General features: G+C 47.7%; 2 protein-coding genes across 7 annotated transcripts; one reads left to right on the top strand and one right to left on the bottom strand.

The window, feature by feature from the left end:
• The first annotated feature begins 35 nt into the window (after positions 1–35).
• On the top strand, positions 36–12,494 carry MOG (myelin oligodendrocyte glycoprotein). 2 transcript variants are annotated; one of them, XM_043449845.1, is made up of 9 exons: positions 48–320; positions 1,433–1,780; positions 5,806–5,919; positions 7,155–7,175; positions 7,502–7,522; positions 9,221–9,337; positions 9,636–9,656; positions 10,037–11,498; positions 11,816–12,494. In XM_043449845.1, exons 1-8 carry the CDS (start codon positions 236–238, stop codon positions 10,048–10,050), a joined length of 741 nt encoding a protein of 246 aa, XP_043305780.1. In that variant the 5' UTR covers positions 48–235; the 3' UTR covers positions 10,051–11,498; positions 11,816–12,494. The 2 variants fall into 2 exon arrangements, with proteins under 2 accessions (XP_043305779.1, XP_043305780.1); XM_043449844.1 differs by lacking the exon at positions 11,816–12,494 and having other exon boundaries at positions 36–320; positions 9,636–10,889.
• Positions 9,037–17,419, bottom strand: ZFP57 (ZFP57 zinc finger protein). Of its 5 annotated transcripts, none has more exons than XM_043449839.1 (5): positions 17,177–17,419; positions 14,479–14,969; positions 13,906–14,032; positions 13,139–13,243; positions 9,037–12,304 (listed from the first exon to the last, which is right to left on the bottom strand). In XM_043449839.1, exons 2-5 carry the CDS (start codon positions 14,662–14,664, stop codon positions 11,022–11,024), a joined length of 1,701 nt encoding a protein of 566 aa, XP_043305774.1. In that variant the 5' UTR covers positions 14,665–14,969; positions 17,177–17,419; the 3' UTR covers positions 9,037–11,021. The 5 variants fall into 5 exon arrangements, with proteins under 5 accessions (XP_043305774.1, XP_043305777.1, XP_043305775.1 ...); XM_043449842.1 differs by having other exon boundaries at positions 13,139–13,219; positions 17,177–17,418; XM_043449840.1 differs by lacking the exon at positions 17,177–17,419 and adding an exon at positions 16,595–17,135.
• Positions 17,420–18,849: the final 1,430 nt, after the last annotated feature.

The following is an 18,849-nucleotide window of genomic DNA, read 5'->3' as shown; positions in this document are numbered from 1 at the left end:
AAACCCTGGTCATCCCCTGGCTCTGTGGTCCTTTTGTGTAAGTCCTGGCAGGGATGACATGGGGCTGTGCCTCGGAGCACAGCTGTGGTTCTGCTGGGGAGGAGGCAGGGCCAGGGCAGTTCTGCCCTCCCCGATCCTCCCCTAGGACTTTTTCAGGGGTGGGGACATGCACCCCAAGGGCCTCTCCTTGGCCTGACCCTGCTGCAGGGGCTCTCTGTCCCCACCGACAGTGGAGATGGCCAGTTTATTGAGCTCCTCTCTGCCCAGCTGTCTCCCCTCCCTCCTCTTCCTCCTCCTCCACTTGACTTCCAGCTCTGCAGGTAAGATTTCTCTTTATTCCTGCCCTGGGGAGACTCTGAGAACAGAAAGGCTAGTTCCCCGGGCTCACCTCCTTCAACACATCCTCAAGTTGCCTGCAAGTGATCTTTCTGAAACATAGATGTGCTGACATGGTTCCCCTCAGAGGCCTTCAGTGCCAACCTACAGCCTTCAGAAGGGACCCCAACTCCATCATGCGACCTTAACTCAGGGCTCTCCCTGAACTTGGTTCTTACCTATCTCTCCAGCTTTGATTTCTCACCTATCAAATAGGGAATATCATAACAACAACCTTTTGGAGTTGCTGTCAGGGTTCAATGAGATGAAACATATAAAATGCTTAGTCACACTTGTCCCATGGTAAACCTCGATAAATGTTTGTTGAAGTGTCTTGTCACATTTGAGAGTTCTGTTCTGCATGATCAGACACTAATAAGTTTTTACAGAGGAGCCCTGCTCTCAGAAGACACAGTCCCAACCTCAAGGAACCACCTAACAGAGGGGGCCTATGCATGCCTTCAGGAAATCTTTGCAGGTCTAATGGAGAAAGCAGCCTCATCTCCCAGTTGCTCCCAGTCTGACGAGGAGATACATCCCACAGATGAAAACAGACTGGGAGCATGTCTGGGCAGGGTCCAGGAGCTATAGAGAGGGCTGAAGAAACAGAGGAAATGAAGAAGAAAATAGAGCCACCTCTAGGGTGATCTCAGAGAAGAATTTGGGACCAGGGTGTGAACAAGGACAGAGAGCTGAGAAGTGATAGGGAGGTGGTAGCAGTGAAGTGACCAAAGCAAAACCACTAAGGGGAGAGTAAGAATCAATCTGGCCAAGTCTGAATAGGAAGGCCCACGGGACCATTAAACTGTGCAATGTTTGGCCACATTCCTATGGGCTGGGATGGCCACTGGCTAGAATGGTCTATGCAGGGAACTTGTGGTATCTCTCCAACCAGAGACCTTTAAGAAAAACTGAGCTTCTCCCTGGCTCTAGAATTCCATTTAAAAATCAAGCTCCTTCTTCTTTCCCTGTTGAAGCAGCCCTTCCTTCCCACGAAGGACTTGTTTGTCCAGGTTCCCTCTGACGCTCAGTTTCTTTTCTTTGGTGTCTTGGACAGGACAGTTCAGAGTAATAGGACCAGGGCACCCCATCCGGGCGCTGGTGGGGGATGAAGTGGAATTGCCCTGTCGCATATCTCCAGGAAAGAACGCTACAGGCATGGAGGTGGGGTGGTATCGGCCCCCCTTCTCCAGGGTGGTTCATCTCTACCGAAATGGCAAGGACCAAGACGAAGAGCAGGCACCTGAATACCGGGGCCGCACGCAGCTGCTGAAAGAGACCATTGGGGAGGGGAAGGTGACCCTCAGGATCCGGAATGTGAGGTTCTCAGATGAAGGAGGTTTTACCTGTTTCTTCCGAGATCACTCTTACCAAGAGGAGGCAGCCATGGAATTGAAAGTGGAAGGTGAGTAGTGCATCTATCAGTAGGTATTGTCTGTTCGATGGCCAAGACCTTCCTCTGAGCCTCTGATCATTCTCTCAGTTGAGATGAAATCCTATAACCCAAACAGCTCACTCCTGGGAATTAACTCCATAGAGAACACACATCAGTACATAGGAATTCCTATGCCCACGACGTCTGCTACATCATTATTCTGCATGAGAAAGAAGCCAGAATCAGAGTCCATACCCAAGAGTAGGGAGTGACTGAGTAAACACTGTTGTCCATATAGTGAAAATCATGGAGCCACAGAAGAAATTGCTTTAGGGCCATACCAGACAGCCTGGAGGCATTTCACAGGGTATTGTTGGATAACAAAAGAAAGCTATAGAATATAGGGAACAGAACAAAACCTTATGTTTTATATCAGAGAAACATATAAAAAGACATCCATAAGAAAGTTAATATGGTTCACTTTGGGGGAAAGAAAGGAGGATAGGGTGTGATCCAACTGAAAAAGAAAAAGGACTGTAACTTTATCCATATCATCATACTTATCCACTTATATAAAAATGTATATATAATGCATTTGTATATATACATATATATACAAAGCAAATGTATATATAATGTATTTGTGGATATCCTTAGGGAAATTTTTTAATTTTAAATATTAAAAAAAATGATAAAGGCAGGCAGCAAGATCCAGAATAATCAATTTGTGGTTATTTTGTGCTACTCGAGGGGAATATGAATTATCTAAAAGTTAATCGAAGTATCCAAATGGACTTTTCCCCTTCTTCTTTTGCTTTGTATTGTCTTTCTGTATATTTGTTATAAACAAGAGCCCTATTCCTAAGGGGTCAAATTGATCAAATCCTATTACAATGAATTCCTCGGTTGATGTGTTTGTGGTGTTTTTGTAGATGAGGTACATTTTTGAAGAACATATTCCTGATAAATATAGCTGCAAGTGAATTAAACAAGCAGAAAAAATGTCTGAATAAATTCATAGAAAGAGATGTTACCTGTAGATTTTACCCCCATTGCTTCCTTTCTCCAGAATTTCATTGCAGTATGTTTTGTGTGATGGATGACTTTGAAATTTTGTTTTGTTTTATCTATCCCTGGGGAGTTAGGATGTGTACAAGGAGGCGGAGATTTGAAAGTTAATTGCTATATAATTGAGGATCAAAAATATTCTGAGGCCAGAGCCTCAGGTCATTTTCCTTCCCTCCTCCCCACCTGCAGCACAAACATCGGACAATCGATCACTTTTGTGTCTCAAGGGCCACTGTCGCAGTGCTGGGACCAGAAGATGGCATTGTATGTGGGATAACAAAGCCCTGTTTCTACAGAGGGATTTCAGGCATGTGAAAATAGCTTTGTGTAGCACTGAATGTTCTTCATACAGCTGTTCTCACTGGGGGATTTTTACCTGCAAGGGAGTCTAAGAGTGAGGACCTCTCCAGTTGGCTGATTTTCCTTATTCCTGTTCAATAACTTCCTCCTTGCTCAAAAACTGCCTCCCCCAGTACATTTCCCATCCCTACTCCCTCAAAAAAAAAAAAAAAACTCCCCGGGGAGAAAGTTTTCCTTTGGGTAGATTTCCATAATACAACCCACTTCCTCCTGTCTCATAATCTGCATGCTTAAGAGTCTTTAAAAAAAAAAAAGTATTTCATAAGGGACCACTCACCTAGCCTGTTGCTCCAGGAAGCCAAGACAAATTTAGGACCGAAATGCAGTAAGTATGTGATTGCCAAATTTCAGATGGAATTGGTGGTTTAGTCGCTAAGTCATGTCCAACTCTTGTGATCCCATGGACTGTAGCCTGTCGGGCTCCTCTGTCCATGGGATTCTCAGGTGTAATTACCTCCCCTTTTTCTCTAAAGAGTTTCTAATCTCACTTTCCAACTTTATATTTTCCTTGTCACTTTTATGATTTTATTACTAGTTGTCTCTAAACCTTTCTTAAACTCTTCATTATGAAACTGTAAAAAACTTTCAGAAGTAGAGAGATTATTATAATGAGCCTCCCAGTTCCCATCACCTGACTGCAGCAGTTATGACCCAAGGACTGACAACCTGTTTCACTCGACCCCATTCATCAACTTACTCCCCAGCTGAATTACTCAGGCAAATCCTAGACAGCATTATCATGTCATGCTAAATCCTCAAGACTGTATGTCTCAAATAGAAAAACTCATCAAACAAAACAAAATCATAGCCAAAATATTACTGCGACATCTCTTAAACTTTAACAGAAATTCTTATTAATACCCGGTGTGTGTTCACATTTTTCTGATTATTTTATAAATACATTTTTACAGTTGGTTTGCTTGAATCCAATCCAAACAAGATCCACAGGTAAGTATTCACCCTGTAGAGTTTTCCACGACGTCATTCCCATGTTATTCAACATGGTGTTCCATACCCTTTATTTCCTGTGAACTCATAGATGAGAATATGCACCATCAGATTCAGATCTGATTTGTTTTGTCAGCCATATTTCGTAGGTGATGCTATATACTTCACTTATCTCTTTACATCAGAAGTCTCACAATGTTTGCTTCTCTCTCATTTTGTGATTCTAACCCTTTGTTAAAATATAAAACGTGTACAAAGAAAGGAACTAAAGTATGTAATTGCTAAATAATGTTGCTCCAGGTTACTTCTGATAAGAACTCTGAAAGCAGAGTTGACTGTGTTTTCTCCTGGGGGACACAGTAACAGACAAGAACATGAAACTGCAGCTTGAAGGGTGGTATTTTTACCTAAGAAACCAGTTTGAGAAGGGGTCTGTTTGACTCCTTCTCAAAAACCAGTTTGAGGTTTTTTGCTGTGACTTAATGCCTACCCTGATGTCAGTATCTTTATTTAGCCCAAGTGAGTAAGTAAAAGTCACTCAGTCATGTTGGACTCTTTGCAACCCAATGGACTATACAGTCCATGGAGTTCTCCAGGACAGAATACTGGAGTGGGTAACGTTTCCCTTCTCCAGGGGATTTTCTCAACCCAGGATCGAACCCAGGTCGCCCGCATTGAGGGCGGATTCTTTACCAACTGAGCCACCAGGGAAGCCCTTAGCCCCCTAAAGCAGAGAACAAAATGAAAAGCGCAGTCTCTGCAAGCTGAGACTACAGGGGGAGAGCTTTGAGGCACTGAAGGGCAGACTCTAAAATGGGCACTAGATGGCGCCAGAAAGGCAAAGTTTACCCCCTCTCTATCCTTTCCAGTCCCCATCTACCAAATCCATGGATTCCACTTTCTCAAAATCTCCAGAAGAGATTCTGAACTTTTCTTTGTGTCGTGTACTCTTCTGTCGGACTGGTAAAGTCGACAGACCCCTTCTCAGAAGGATATTTGAAACAAATAATATACCTGTACTGAAATAGTTAGCAAAATCGTGTTGCTCCAGGTTACCTTTAAATAAGATATGAGGTGGCCCTGATCAGAGTGTCATTTCAAAACGGTGAACATAGGTGATATTTTGAGATTTCTGCACCAACTGTGATATGAAAATAGTTGTGCGTTTTAGGGATGACAAAGTCTCAGGTTCTGTTCATATTGTTTTCAGAGTGTTACCTACAAACATAATTGAAAGAAACACTACATTTTAGTTTAAAAGTTACTAAAAAGACTTTTTTTTTCCTGTTTAAGTTCACCTGGATTTCCTACACTGTCCTAGTTCAGGCTGATTTTTACTTTCACTATTTTCATGGCCTCTTAATTGACTGCCCCCCCACCCCCCGCCCCCCATCCTGCAGTCAGTGAGTGTGTCAGATCTTGTCACTCCTCATCATGGAATCCTTCAGGGTACCCCCGTGACCTTGAGGGTCAGATCTAAGTCTCTTCTGTGGTCCTCAAAACTCTCCAAGACTTGCCCAATATATAGACTCCTGTCATTCTAAACTACCGGCCCTGCCTGGAAACAACCACTTTTCCTTTAAGCCTAAGCTCAGATGTCAGTTCTGAGTCATCTTTGGGCACTCTGCTGGGTGTTGGGGATGAGCACTGGGCCTCCCCGGTTCGGTTCTGCCTTTCAGATCCCTTCTACTGGATCAACCCCGGCGTGCTGGTGCTCATCGCCGTCCTGCCAGTGCTCCTCCTGCAGATCACCGTGGGCCTCGTCTTCCTGTGCCTGCAGCGCAGACTCCGAGGTACAGGCTGGAGGGCGGCTGGCGGGGCACCGTCCCTGAAGTGCCTGGCCTCTTGGAGCTTGGTCAGCTGACATCTATTTTTGAGGGACTCCTGGGTTCAGAACTCCATAATGATAAGTTTTATATCACTTAGGTAACAGGACCTATAGTTTCGCTAAGAGGTAGGGCTGATATGTAATAACCCCATTTTACAGAGGAGGTACCTGAGGCTTGGAGTGGTTCAGAGATTTACTCAAGCTGGTACAGCTTGTAAGTGGCAGAGCTCAAACTGAAACCCCTATTTTCTGGCCCCTGTACCATACACAGCAGCTCATCCTTCTGGGAGAGCATGAGCTTCAGAATTTGGCAGATCTGTGTTATTAGGTTTAAGCAAAGATACTGTAATAAGTATAAGTCCCTAGCACGTAGTAGGGACTCCTTCTCCATACAACACCGAGGACTGGGGTCCAGCTGTCTGAAGCTGCCTCTTGTGCCCAAGAGCGTTCATGTCAAGACTTCTCCCCTCCACCAAGTGTTCTCAAAGCCAAAGCCTATAGGGCCTCCTTCCCCTTCCCCTTCCCCTTCCTGAGGCTAAAGCAGCAAGGAGGGTTTGGAGTATATGTAGGGGTGACATTGGTGGGGTCTTCTCTCCCCATGTCCTCGTCCCAGATACTCAGTAACCTCTTCACCCACATGGCTGAGGAGAAAGGACCTGACTAGTGGAATTGGGCAGCCTGGGTTTGGGTCCTGCTCAATGACCAGAACCCTCCTCCAAGTCTCAGCTGCCTTGTCTGTTTCAGGCAGAGATAACACCCTCCCTCCTAGAAGGTAGGGGACAGTGTTATGTAAAGTGCCTAATACAGAGCCGGTCAAAAAGCAGTTGCTCAACTAAATGTTTAGTTCCTTCTTTCCTCCTCCAGATGGGAAGTAGCTTTAGACTAACAAATTGACAGCCCAGCAGGTGGAGTGCCCGTGTGACCCCAGAACCAGCAGGAAAAGGAGCAGAGAGCAGTGGGGGAGGTAACAGTTGGTTTGGGGTGTTGGTGGACATTGCTGTCTGCCGAGGTTCTCCACTTTCTTTAACCCAGGCAATAGCCAAAGAATGAGCCTGAAGCCCGCGATTCAAATCTGGTTCTCACGCTAAGGATGCTCCTAGGCTGCTGAGAAAAGAGCCTGCACAAAGGCCCAGGGCAGTGGGTGTGGAGGGCCCCATATACTGCCTGCGGTAGAATTAATGTTGCCTTTTTCTATTTTAGGAAAACTCTGGGCAGAGATAGGTGAGTTCCAGGTACCTTCCCTCCCCAGACCTTCCTCATAACTGAAATGGTCATTTTCTCTGACCATCTCTGTCTCTGCCCCGACACCCTGTGCTCCTTGGAGCAGGAACTTCACTATTGAAAACTCCTAAAGCCAGTCGTACAGTTTCATTCCTCTTCCCTGCCTTCAGGGAGAGCAGAAGTAAAATCCTACAGCTTCCCTTCCTCCATCACGAGCACCACTTACAACTACAAACAATTCAAAGTGATTAAATAACAAAGGCTCAGAGGAGAAAGGATCATTGCAAGCGCACTACTAAGTTCATTTGCATTTTTTCTTCTTTCAGAGAATCTCCACCGGACTTTTGGTAAGTTCTGGGATACCCTGCCCCCCAGGTCAGCTTGGTGTTTACAAGACTCCTGACACCTGGGGACGAAACGACCCCCGGCTCCCGGTTGGTTTTCTCCTTCTCTTGTTCTTTCTTTGAATGTCACCATCTGCATCTAAGATTGGTTAGATAATAGCATTATTAATTAATAACACTTAGAGCTTCCCAGGTGGCCCGGTGATAAAGAATCTGCTGGCAATGCAGGAGATGTGGGTTCGATCTTTAGGCTGGGAAGATCATTAGAGGAGGAAATAACAACTCACTTCAGTATTCTTGCCTGAAAAACCGCACAGACAGAGGGACCAGGTGGGCTACAGTCCATGGGTCGGAAAGAGTTGGACATGACTGAGCTCACAAGCACATACTTTCATCTGTGGTACTATAACTAACAGCTTCCCAATGTTAACTCATTCTAGGAATTACAAATACTTTACGTACATGATTTATTTTTTTAGGAATTACAAAGGAGAGGTAAACAGAGTCTTTGCACATCAATTTGATGTCTAGTTGGGGAAGTGATACATACACATAAATTAACTGGCGAACAAAAGTACTTATACATCATTGACAAATCATGAGGAAAAATGAGTTTTCATGAGTACAGAATAAGTAACTGACTCCTCGGGGAAGACTTAGTGGGGAAAGGGAAGACACCCCCCCTGGAATGTTGGCCTGGACTTCCCTGGCAGTCCACTGCGGAAGACTCTGCACTTCCACTGTGGAAGACTCTGCACTTCCACTGTAGGGGGATACAGGTTTGATCCCTGGTGGGGGAACTAAGATCCTGCATGCCACACAGCAGGGAAGAAAAAAAAGGTTGGCCCAAGGCCATGGTTTCTGTCCTTTTTGTTCACTGCAGATCATCTAGTGCCTAAGGACAATGCCTACAACAGAAAGGCACCCAAATACTTGTTGAGTGGATGTTGCAGAAATTTTAATATGGTCCCTGCCCTGAGCAGCCTTCCCCAACTGCCTTTGCTTCTGAAGGCTGGAGGTGTCCCTGACTCCACCCTGGCATTTAATCAGTGTGTAGAAAAAAACACACAGTCTCCAGTCAAAGGGGAGGACCAAGATCTTTGTTTTACAGAATTCAAATAACAAAGGTCTTAACTCTGTACTCTTCAATAGTCTGGTGAAGCCTCATGAACCGCTCCCTTCCCAGAATGTTTTGAAATGTACACATAAAATACAACACATATGATTACAAAGAATACCATTGTTTTGAAAGTTATTGCAATATAAACAAATTTGTGATTAAAGTAACCAATGTTTCTTTAAATAACAAAACTATAGATTAAATAATAAAATGTAGTGGCAAGTCTAACAATCTGGTATTTCAAAATATTGATAAACAGTATTTTGAGACTTCAGAAACAACTCTGATGGGAATGCTGTTCCACTGGTGATAAAGTCACAGGTACCACTGATAACTGATTTGTTACCTACAGTCCTTTTTTCAGGAAGAAAAAGCTAAATTCAGTTCGAAGTTAGTGAAAATAAAAATGTAGTGCTTTTCTCATGCAAATTCATGAACTCCCTGGATTCTATCCAAACTATTTTGGGACCCAGGTTAAGAACCCCCAATCCCAAAGAAAGGCAATAATAAATGGAGGGGGTGGGTGGGACACAAGGTGGGGACACATGTTAATCCTGTTTGTTTTGTGGCAAATAATTCAGATCCCCACTTCCTGATGGTGCCCTGCTGGAAGATAACCCTATTTGTCATCGTGCCAGTTCTCGGACCCCTGGTGGCCTTGATCATCTGCTATAACTGGCTACACCGCAGACTAGCAGGTGCAGTGTTGGGGCCGCAGACGGGACCGCTGAGCTGGAGGGACCAAGCCAGCCCTGAATGGGAAACATAAAGAGGGTGGATGGGAGCAGGGTTCAAGATTCAGAGCCGGAACGTCCTTCCTGCTCTGTCCCCATGGCCAACCCCAGGCTCCTCAGAGAATCCAAGAAGTGAACCACTTATTGAGATCTGAGGGCTGTCTTAGTGGCAGGGGGGAAGGGCATGATTACAAAGTCCACAGGGAGGATGTGGGAGGAGCCAGTCATCTTCAGCTCATCACCTATTTCTCTTTGTTTTCAGGGCAATTTCTTGAAGAGCTAAGTAAGTTTTCTTCACTTTCTCATAAGCTGAGAGCAAAATAGAGAGAGAGCAGCAGCAAGGGGAAGAGGGGGCTACTGAGGGATCAAAATCCAAGAGGAAAGGACGGGACTGGCAAGCCTGGGTGGAGGGATGTCTCCTGGGCGATGGGAGCTGAAGGCGCTCTAATCTGCTGCCTGATCTGCCCCAGCTATGAGCCCCACTATCAAGAATCCCACTACTAGGGATGCCTCCTTTCCCATCCGTTCATTCATTCCCTCCAGCAGCTGCTCCGGGCCTCACCTCTGATGCTGGGTGACTCCTCAGGGTCTGTCTTCTCTCTGGTTTAACAGTTTCATGACAGAAAATGTTGACAGCTTTTTCAAGTTATTTTCTCCTTCTAGGAAACCCCTTCTGAAGGACGCCGCATCTTGGCTGAGATGCAGAAGAGCCTGGCTGGTCCAAGGATCAGTCCTTGGGGATGTCACATCCATTGAGTTGCACATTCACTGGCCTCCCTCTTCGCTGCGGGGACATTGCAATCTGCACTTCAGGAATGCTCTGAATTCCAAACAGGATCGACTTCTCTTCTGTCATTACCTTGTCTGTCCCTTTCCCCAGCTCCTTCCTTCCTCTCCCCCTTTTTGCTGCCCACATCGTTCTGCTCCTTGGCTTGTCTTCCACCTGGAAATCCTCTCAGGCTATAGCCAGGCAGGTGTTCTTCTGTCAGAGGACACCTGTGCTGCAGAGTAACACAGACAAGAGGGTCTCTGCCATGAAATGGAGACCAGGAACCTCCTCGTTGCAAATTACAACACATCAGCTTTGCAAATGGTGGTCATTTCTTTCAAGATCTCAGCCCTGGTAGGCAGAGCTGAGGGGTGTGAAGGGTTGAAGAGAAGGTGCAGGAAAAGTCCACAATATCCAGGAGAGAGCCAAGTGACCTGCAGAGTGAGGACCTGGGGAGAAACCCATAGAGTGCTGGCCAGAGCTCCATCTTGCCTGGGCAGCTCAGCGAGGAGCCAGGGGAGCAAGGGATGAGAAGGGAGCAACACGCCTGCTTTCAAACACCTCCCTTCTACTTCCACACCCCTCCAGATGGGCCCCTCAGACTTCCCCTTCTCTCATCCTTTCCCTCCCATCTTCATACCTATTGAAGATCCACTGTCTTTTTGAACAATTACTACTTAATGGTCTATCAGACACAAAGAAACAAGCTAGGTGCTAATTAATAACAATACAAGTTTCCAAGTGCCACTTCTTGTCCCCTTTCCTTTCTGTATGTCCTCCACTATCCCCTCACCTCTCTTCCTCTATCCCAGTCTCCTTACCCTGGAGGTCATTCCTCTGGAAAACCAAACAGAGAAAGACCTCGGGCGGACAGGCCATTCATTTCCCTTCCAAGACCTTCACTGCCTTCTCTGCTTTCTTTCTTCTGCGTGCCTTTTCCTCTCCCTTCCTCCCGTTTCCTGAGGGTCTAGATCCAGGAGAAAGATCCATTTCCTTCCCTGCCACAGCAGAGGCATTGGGAAAGAAGCCGAGCCACTGACCCAGGATGGCCCAGCACTTGTGGGGACTGCCCAGGAACAGCCCCTTGCTTCTGTAGCCCCCCCAGTGACCCAAAAGGTCCTCTTTCTCCCCAAAGCAGACGTCGCAGATAGGGCAACAGTAGATCCTCTGCTTCCAATGAGTCTGCTGGTGCCGGATCAGCCCGGAGAATAAAGTGAAGGACTTGCCACAGTGGAAGCAGCGGTTGGACTGCTCTGTGAAATGGACCTTCTGATGACTGGAGAGACGGGTTTTCTTGCTAAAAGTCAAGGGACAATGAGGGCAAGAGAAGACCTTGCGTCTTGAAGGCTTCTCTGGGTGAGAGTTGGACTTGGTGTTCAGCCGGGTGGCTCGCATGTTGGCTGCCAGGGTTCTGGTCACAGGCTCTGGGCCTGGGGTTCTGGTCACAGGCTCCGGGGCCGTAATAACTGGGGCCTGAGCGCTCACAGTGGTTACCAGGTTCTTGGTGGCAGGTGCCTGGTTCCTGTCTATTGACGGCTGGGGCTCAGTCTGGGGACCCTTGGTTTTAAGTGTGGGTCCTTGGGTCCCAGCCACTGGTGCATGGTTCCCTGTTGCTGGCCCCTGTAATCCAGCTCTGGTATCCGGAGTCCTCACAATATGCTTCTGGTTTCCAGCCCCCAGCTTCTGGCCTTGGTGCGTCTTCTGGTGGCGTTTGAGCTCAGACTGGTCCCGGAAGCACTTCCCACAGAAGGGGCACGCGTGCGGCCGGTAGCCCAGATGGACACGGCGGTGACGGCTCAGTCCAGAAGCATCGCAGTAGGTCTTGCCACAGAGTGAGCAGCGGAAGGGCCTCTCCCTGAGTTGCTTGCGCCGGCCGGAGCTGAGGTCCTTGGGGTTCTGGAAGGACTTCCCACACTGGGCGCTGTTGTGAACAAGCTGGTGGTTGTAGAGGCTGGAGCGCTTACTGAAGCACTTGCCACAGGTGTGACAGGTAAAGGCTGGCCGAGCCCAGGATTCTGGCAACGCTGGTGTCTTGTCCGGGGACCCAGCTGGAGGAGAGGTTGGGCCTGAGCCTCTGTGAGCAAGGGAGGCCTTCTTGTCATCAACAGTCCCTTCATCTCCCACACTCTGACTCTGTTCTTGGCATCCTTCCTTCTTGCCTCCTGGAGGGAACAAGAAGAAAGATGGGATTCATCATGACAGCCCTGACACAGCTCTCTGCTCAGTCCACACTGCTTCCTCTCCCACCCGACATTCACCCTCACTCTTACACCTCAGAGACCAGAGATAAGAATAAACTTTTGGGTTTTCAAATTAAAAGCAAATAAAAATTTAACTGGAATCTTCCAACAATATCAGAGATCAAAATTTTAACCACATTTCTTGAAATCCATTTCTTTTCATTTTCTTTTTTCAATAACTGAAGTGTAGTTTATTTACATTATGTGCTAATTCCTCTCATTTTCAATATTGATCAAACTCCCAGACACCCCAGATACCCACAGGTGACCTCATAATATATCATGAGGATTGGGATACTTGGGTGACCAGAGGTGCTATTAAGAATCAAGCTAAGGTGAGAAGCATAAACCAGAACTGTCCTGGCAAACCAGGAGTGGGGTCAGCTTAGACTTAAATTTCTCTCAAGTCCTTATTCTACTCTCAGGAACAAGTCATCCTTAGTCCAACTCAGCATCAAGCTTATCTCCCATCCCTTTCTTTTTCTCCTGGGAAGGACTTTTTAATCAAGAGGCTATCGCTGTCATAAGCAACTGACATGGAATCTCTCTGTCTCTGGAAACTGAAGATATTCACTCATCCTGAATGGCTCAGATACTCATCTTCTTGAAGCCAGGGGACTTGAGCAGATGATGTCTAGGCAGGAAGCATGTAAGCTAGAACCAGGTATTCAGAGCCCTGTTCCTCTTAGGCGTTTCCATCCTCCTGAGGCATGTCCTGGGCCCTTTTCACTCTCCTCTCTCCTTTGCAATTCTCACCTGAATGAAAGCCTTCTCCATTCGGGGAACAGAGATCTGCTTCCCACTGTTTCTCTTCTTGCTCAAGCTTGGCGGTCAGATCTAGATTAGACAGAAAGATTCCATCTGGGGGATGGGAAGGAGAGGAAGAGCTGAGGTCCCAGGCTCAGCCCCTTCACACCTCATGGGGACAAGAGGCTCCCTTCTTGCATATCTGTGGTTTAAGAGCCATAATCTGGGACATTTAAGTGCTAGGAGGAGACACGCAAAAGGCCAGATTCCAGATTCCAACAAAGTGTCGGGTACATAAGACAAGTGAGTGAGTGAGTGAGTGAAAGTCGCTCAGTCGTGACTCTTTGCTACCCCATGGACTATACAGTCCATGGAATTCTCCAGGCCAAAATACTGGAGTGGGTAGCCTTTCCCTTCTCCAGGGGATCTTCCCAACCCAGGGATCGAACCCAGGTCTCCAGCACTGAGGGCAGATTCTTTACCAGCTGAGCCACCAGCGAAGACAAATGGCTCAGTAAATACTGGTTGGATGAATAGGCAGATTTGCATTCTTTGAAAACACTGTTATCATGTTACAAGTGTTATCTTTGCCTTCATGCAAGCTTTCATTCCTTCTTTCACCCTGAGCCTAGTAACCCAGATCTTTCCCACCTGGAACATAAAGAACCAAAACCAAGGATCAGTGAAGATAATTGTGAACTGATCTACCTATCCAGGGAAACCAGATGTCCCAAAGGCCTGGGACAGAGAGCTTGTGAGGAACCCCAGCCTCTTACCCACAGACATCAGGTTTCTGACAGTCTCTGATATAACATCCTGGTAGAGGACCCTCTGACTGGCATCTAGACATTTCCACTCTTCCTGGGTGAAGGTCACTGCCACATCCTCAAAGGTGACTGGCTTCTGGAAGAACAGGAAAGATTCAGGGAGTTTGTATACAGACAGATAGACATCCAGTCTAAAGGTTCAGAACACTAAGAGAAAAGGAAAACCATGGAAGGAGGGAAGAAATAGGAAAAGACAAATACAGAATCAGCAACTTTAATGTACAAACAGGAAAGGAAGGGTGGAGAGGAAGAGAGAACAATGCAGGGGGAGAAGGGAGGGGTATGTACTGAATGTACAAGTAGGAAGGATGAAAGGCTGCCACTATGATGAATTTCAGCAAGTAGCCCTTGAAGGATTCCAGGCTGGTGTGGAATCTGAAAAAAGGACTCAAAGCCCCTTCTCCTTTTCAGCTTGGAACTCTCTGAGATTCCATTTGGTCTGCAGACAGGATAATGGATGAAAGAGCTCCTGGAGTCCAGGACCCAGGCCCTCCCTCCCTCCCTCTGGCTTGGTCTCCTCACCTTCACCCACATCTTCCACCAGCTCTCTCCCTTCTGGGCTTTCAGCAGGTCCTCCTCATCCACCTGAGGGAGCAGCTTCTGTACAGGTTCCACTGGCTTCGGCTGGTCAGACACCTTCTCTTCAATGCTGTCTGTTTTTAGCTTTATCCTTGCCTGGCCTGGCCCCCAAGGCTGACTAGGCTCCATCCTGGGGCTATCTACCTTCCAGCGACTGAGCAGATGGAGAGACTTGGCAAAGGCTTTTGCAAAGGGTTTGAACTGGCCTCCTGTGTCAAAGGTATCTGCTCCAGGGGGCTATCTTCCTTTTTTGTTCTGCTGTCCAAACTCTCCTCTTTCACAACTGAGAACACCTTTGATTCCCTTCAAGCTCCACAGAGTGCAGGGACCTGGTCCCCCTTGGCTCAGCAGTCACTCTTCAGTAATGCCAGCTCTGCAGGTGTCGTCTGTCTTCTGCTTCACCCCGCTTCTAGTTGCTGCCCACCTCCAGGAACCTGAGGTCAGAGAGAAACAAAACTTATCAGTTTATCAAGAGGGGGAATGAGCTTCCTAATTTGGTCAGGAAACACCAAGTTATTGAACCCCCGATTTGTACCTAAAACTTCTCAGTACTGCCTCATGAGGTCATGATTAATAACCCCATTTTAAGTAATCTAAAGTACAGAGAGACTCCATGGCTGATTCATGTCAATGTATGACAAAACCCACTGCAATGTTGCGAAGTAATTAGCCTCCAACCAATAAAAATAATTGAAAAAAAAAAAAAAGTACAGAGAGGCTAGGTAATGTGCTCAGGGATGCTCCCAGTCCACAGCAGAGTTAGCATTCAAAGCATGGACTCTATCACCAAGGACAAGATTCCCGCTGTCCCAAAGCCCCCTCTAAGGTGGCAGTATGGTATTCTGGAAAGAAAGCATATGCCTGAGGTAACCAGCCCTGGTTCTGTCACAAACAGCCTTGTGCAAGTGTCTTCATTCTGATGTGGATTTACTGGAAAATAAGATTAAAGGAGACTCTCTAAGATCCCATCTAAGATGATTCTGTGATTTTTTAACACATACAGATCCTTGTAAAGAATGATAAGGGAGGGACTTTCTCTGTTCGTCTGGTGGTTAAAAGTCCAGGCTTGATCCCTGATGGGGATCCTGCATGCCCCGCAGCAGAGTTAGTTTAACGACAGTTAAAAAAAAAAAAAAAGAAAAAAGAAAGGTAACAGCCCAACAACCAACACTTACACAGGGCTCCCAGGGAGCCAGCGCTGGAGCTGCGATCCAACCGGGGAAGTTCCTGCTCTGCCCAAACATGGCGGAACTCCCACCTCCTCCTGCGGACTGCCACTCATCCCGCTAGGCCTCCCTCCAGATGGAATGAATGGAATGAAAAGAATGAAGACTTAAACCTGTTGACGTTCTTCCTTTCACTTTTTTGAAAGGTGGTAGAATTGAAAATGCCAGAAAGGCAAAGGGCGTTCAACGATGAAGTTAACAGGATTGCTAAAAAGAAAGCTGACAGGAAAGGTGCTTTTCCTAGGAGGTGAAGCTGGTCCCTCCCTCCCTTCCCTTCAAGCCCATCCACAATCAAGCGGTGAGATGGTGCAGGTCTGGATTATTCTACTAGCCCGTGGAACACAGTAAAAGTAACACTTCAAAAGTCTCTATAATCGTATCCTCAAAGTTCTGGCTCTCTTGTTTTCCCTCAGGAAAGACCCACCCTTGTTAAGTCTTTCTCAAAAGCATTTGCTGGGGGTGGTGGCCAGGGGCGCTCGGTCCAGATTCTAGGCTGGTTGTCTGGTTTGGGGAGAAAGCATGACTATGGAGTCTGAATTTCTGGCCGCTGCCGCCTGCGCCTGGCACGTTGACTTCGACAGTACTTTCTATATCCACTCGCCCCAGAGCTCAAACCGGTTGGCCGGCTAGTGCAAGGCGGCTGGGATAACTTATGACTCTAGGCGCAGACCTGTTTATCAGTTCAGGGCCCGTCCCCGCCCTTCCAAGAACGTAAACCCCTCGAGGGAATGTGTCGCCATTTTCCAGTGCTCTGAGTCCACCGGATCTCTAACCCCAAACCCGTCCATTGTTTCCCGTAGCGATTCTGAGAACCACTGAAACCCCCAACACACCCTCCATGCTTCGGGGGTCCGCCCTCGCCGCTGCTTCAGCCACTGGAGTTTTCTGCCCTCCGGCCAGGCAGAACGACCCTCGGGCCTTCGCCCTTCTCATCCGGTCTTCGGGGCTCTGCTCGGTCCTAGCTCTGCCGGGTCAAATCGCGGGCCCACGGCGCTCACCTCCGGCCACTGCGCGCCGGGCTCGGGCCCCAGCCTCGGAGGCTCCCGCGGGCAGGAGAGTTTCGCTCACGATTGCGTGGCCCGCTCCTCAATACCCACTGAACGGGTCCCGCTGACGGGAACTGCATTGGCCGATGCCCGTCTGCCCCGAAACCTCGTTGCTGGGACCCCGACTTTTTCAACACGTGCTAGCAGCCCGTGCTCTGGGCCGAATCCCCAGGGAGTGAGTGGTCGCTGCACCGGGCCCCACCCTGAGTAGTCCAGGTTTCCCCAGGGGCCCCCAGGGCTTGGAAACTCCGCCAGGACTCGGGGCGCGATGCTCCCCTCGCCTGCCGAGGTCAGGGGCGGAAGACCGCGGGACAAACCTTTCACTAGCCTCCACCACCGCGAGCTCAAGTCCCCGCTGCCCTTACTCACCCGCCGCTGCCGAGGACCGGGGCTCCAGGACGTAGGACTTCCGGTGGGCCAGCGGCTAGCCGCTCCAACCCAGCGCAAGTGTACCGGGCGCCCGCGACCCCGCCCCGGCCCTGCCAGGGCCCCGTCCCGGCCCCGCTCTCCTCGCCGGTTTCCGCAGGCCCACCGCGTACCCTGCCCGGTTTTGCTTGTGGGACCGCCAAAGTCAAGAGTTCACAACAATCTAGGAAGCTTGAAAGAAAAAGGAACCGCCCACCCCACTAGCCCGTCCCTCCTACCAATTGTAGCTGCTGGTTCCACCCAGGGCTAGGATCTCATTCCCAGTCTTAATTCACTCTTGAAGAGAAAGGGATTGAATTATTTCTGATGAAAACACACAATTGGGCTACCCAGGTAGCTCAGTGGTAAAGAATATGTTAGTAGCTTGGTCGTCTCCGACTCTTTGTGACCCCATGGACCAGGCTTCTCTGTCCATGGAATTCCCCAGGCAAGAATACTGAAGTGGGTTACCATTCCTTTCTCCAGGGGATCTTCCTGACCCAAGGATCAAACCCGCCTCTCCTGAACTGGAGTGGTAAAGTGGTTCTTTACCACTGTAGCTGAGATGGTAAAGAATCTGCCTGCAATGCAGGAGACCTGGATTTGATCCCTGGGTTGCGAAGATACCCTAGACAAGGAAATGGCAACCGACTCCAGTATTCTTACCTGGAAAATCTCATGAATGGAGGAGCCTGGCTACAGTCCATGGGGTCACTAAAGAGTCTAACAGGAACCGTAAACTTCCAGATGTTCAAACTGGTTTTAGAAAAGGCAGAGGTACCAGAGATCAAATTGCCAGCATCCGATGGATCATCGAAAAAGCAAGAGAGTTCCAGAAAAACATCCATTTCTGCTTTATTGACTATGCCAAAGCCTTTGACTGTGTGGATCACAATAAACTGTGGAAAATTCTGAAAGAGATGGGAATACCAGACCACCTGACCTGCCTCTTGAGAAACCTGTATGAAGGTCAGGAAGCAACAGTTAGAACTGGATATGGAACAACAGACTGGTTCCAAATAGGAAAAGGAGTATGTCAAGGCTGTATATTGTCACCCTGCTTACTTAACTTATATGCAGAGTACATCATGAGAAACGCAGAGCTGGAGGAAGCACAAGCTGGAATCAAGATTGCCAGAGAAATATCAATAACCTCAGATATGCAGATGACACCACCCTTATGGCAGAAAGTGAAGAACTAAAGAGCCTCTTGATGAAAGTGAAAGAGGAGAGTGAAAAAGTTGGTTTAAACCTCAACATTCAGAAAACTAAGATCATGGCATCCGGTCCCATCACTTCATGGCAGATAGATGGGGAAACAGTGGAAACAGTGTCAGACTTTATTTTTCTGGACTCCAAAATCACTGCAGATGGTGATTGCAGCCATGAAATTAAAAGACGCTTACTCCTTGGAAGGAAAGTTATGACCAACCTAGATAGCATATTAAAAAGCAGAGACATTACTTTGCCAACAAAGGAGGCTATGGTTTTTCCAGTGGTCATGTATGGATGTGAGAGTTGTAGTATAAAGAAAGCTGAGCGCTGAAGAATTGATGCTTTTGAACTGTAGTGCCGGAGAAGACTCTTGAGAGTCCCTTGGACTGCAAGGAGATCCAACCAGTCCATCCTAAACAAAA

This window comes from Cervus canadensis, chromosome 28 (assembly GCF_019320065.1).
Source record: "Cervus canadensis isolate Bull #8, Minnesota chromosome 28, ASM1932006v1, whole genome shotgun sequence".
NCBI classification, from domain to species: domain Eukaryota; kingdom Metazoa; phylum Chordata; class Mammalia; order Artiodactyla; family Cervidae; genus Cervus; species Cervus canadensis.
The sequence above is the reverse complement of the archived record's forward strand: the minus strand, read 5'-3'. Positions and strand labels throughout refer to the sequence as shown.

Excerpts from the sequence above, each read along its gene's own strand:
- MOG (XM_043449844.1), top strand. The coding sequence starts at position 236 with ATGGCCAGTTTATTGAGCTCCTCTCTGCCCAGCTGTCTCCCCTCCCTC. Across the intron at positions 1,781-5,805 it reads CATGGAATTGAAAGTGGAAG|ATCCCTTCTACTGGATCAAC; the intron begins GTGAGTAGTGCA and ends TCTGCCTTTCAG. Across the intron at positions 5,920-7,154 it reads CCTGCAGCGCAGACTCCGAG|GAAAACTCTGGGCAGAGATA; the intron begins GTACAGGCTGGA and ends TTTCTATTTTAG.
- ZFP57 (XM_043449839.1), bottom strand. The coding sequence starts at position 14,664 with ATGGAGCCTAGTCAGCCTTGGGGGCCAGGCCAGGCAAGGATAAAGCTA. Across the intron at positions 13,244-13,905 it reads CAGAAACCTGATGTCTGTGG|ATGGAATCTTTCTGTCTAAT; the intron begins GTAAGAGGCTGG and ends CCCATCCCCCAG. Across the intron at positions 12,305-13,138 it reads TGGAGAAGGCTTTCATTCAG|GAGGCAAGAAGGAAGGATGC; the intron begins GTGAGAATTGCA and ends TGTTCCCTCCAG.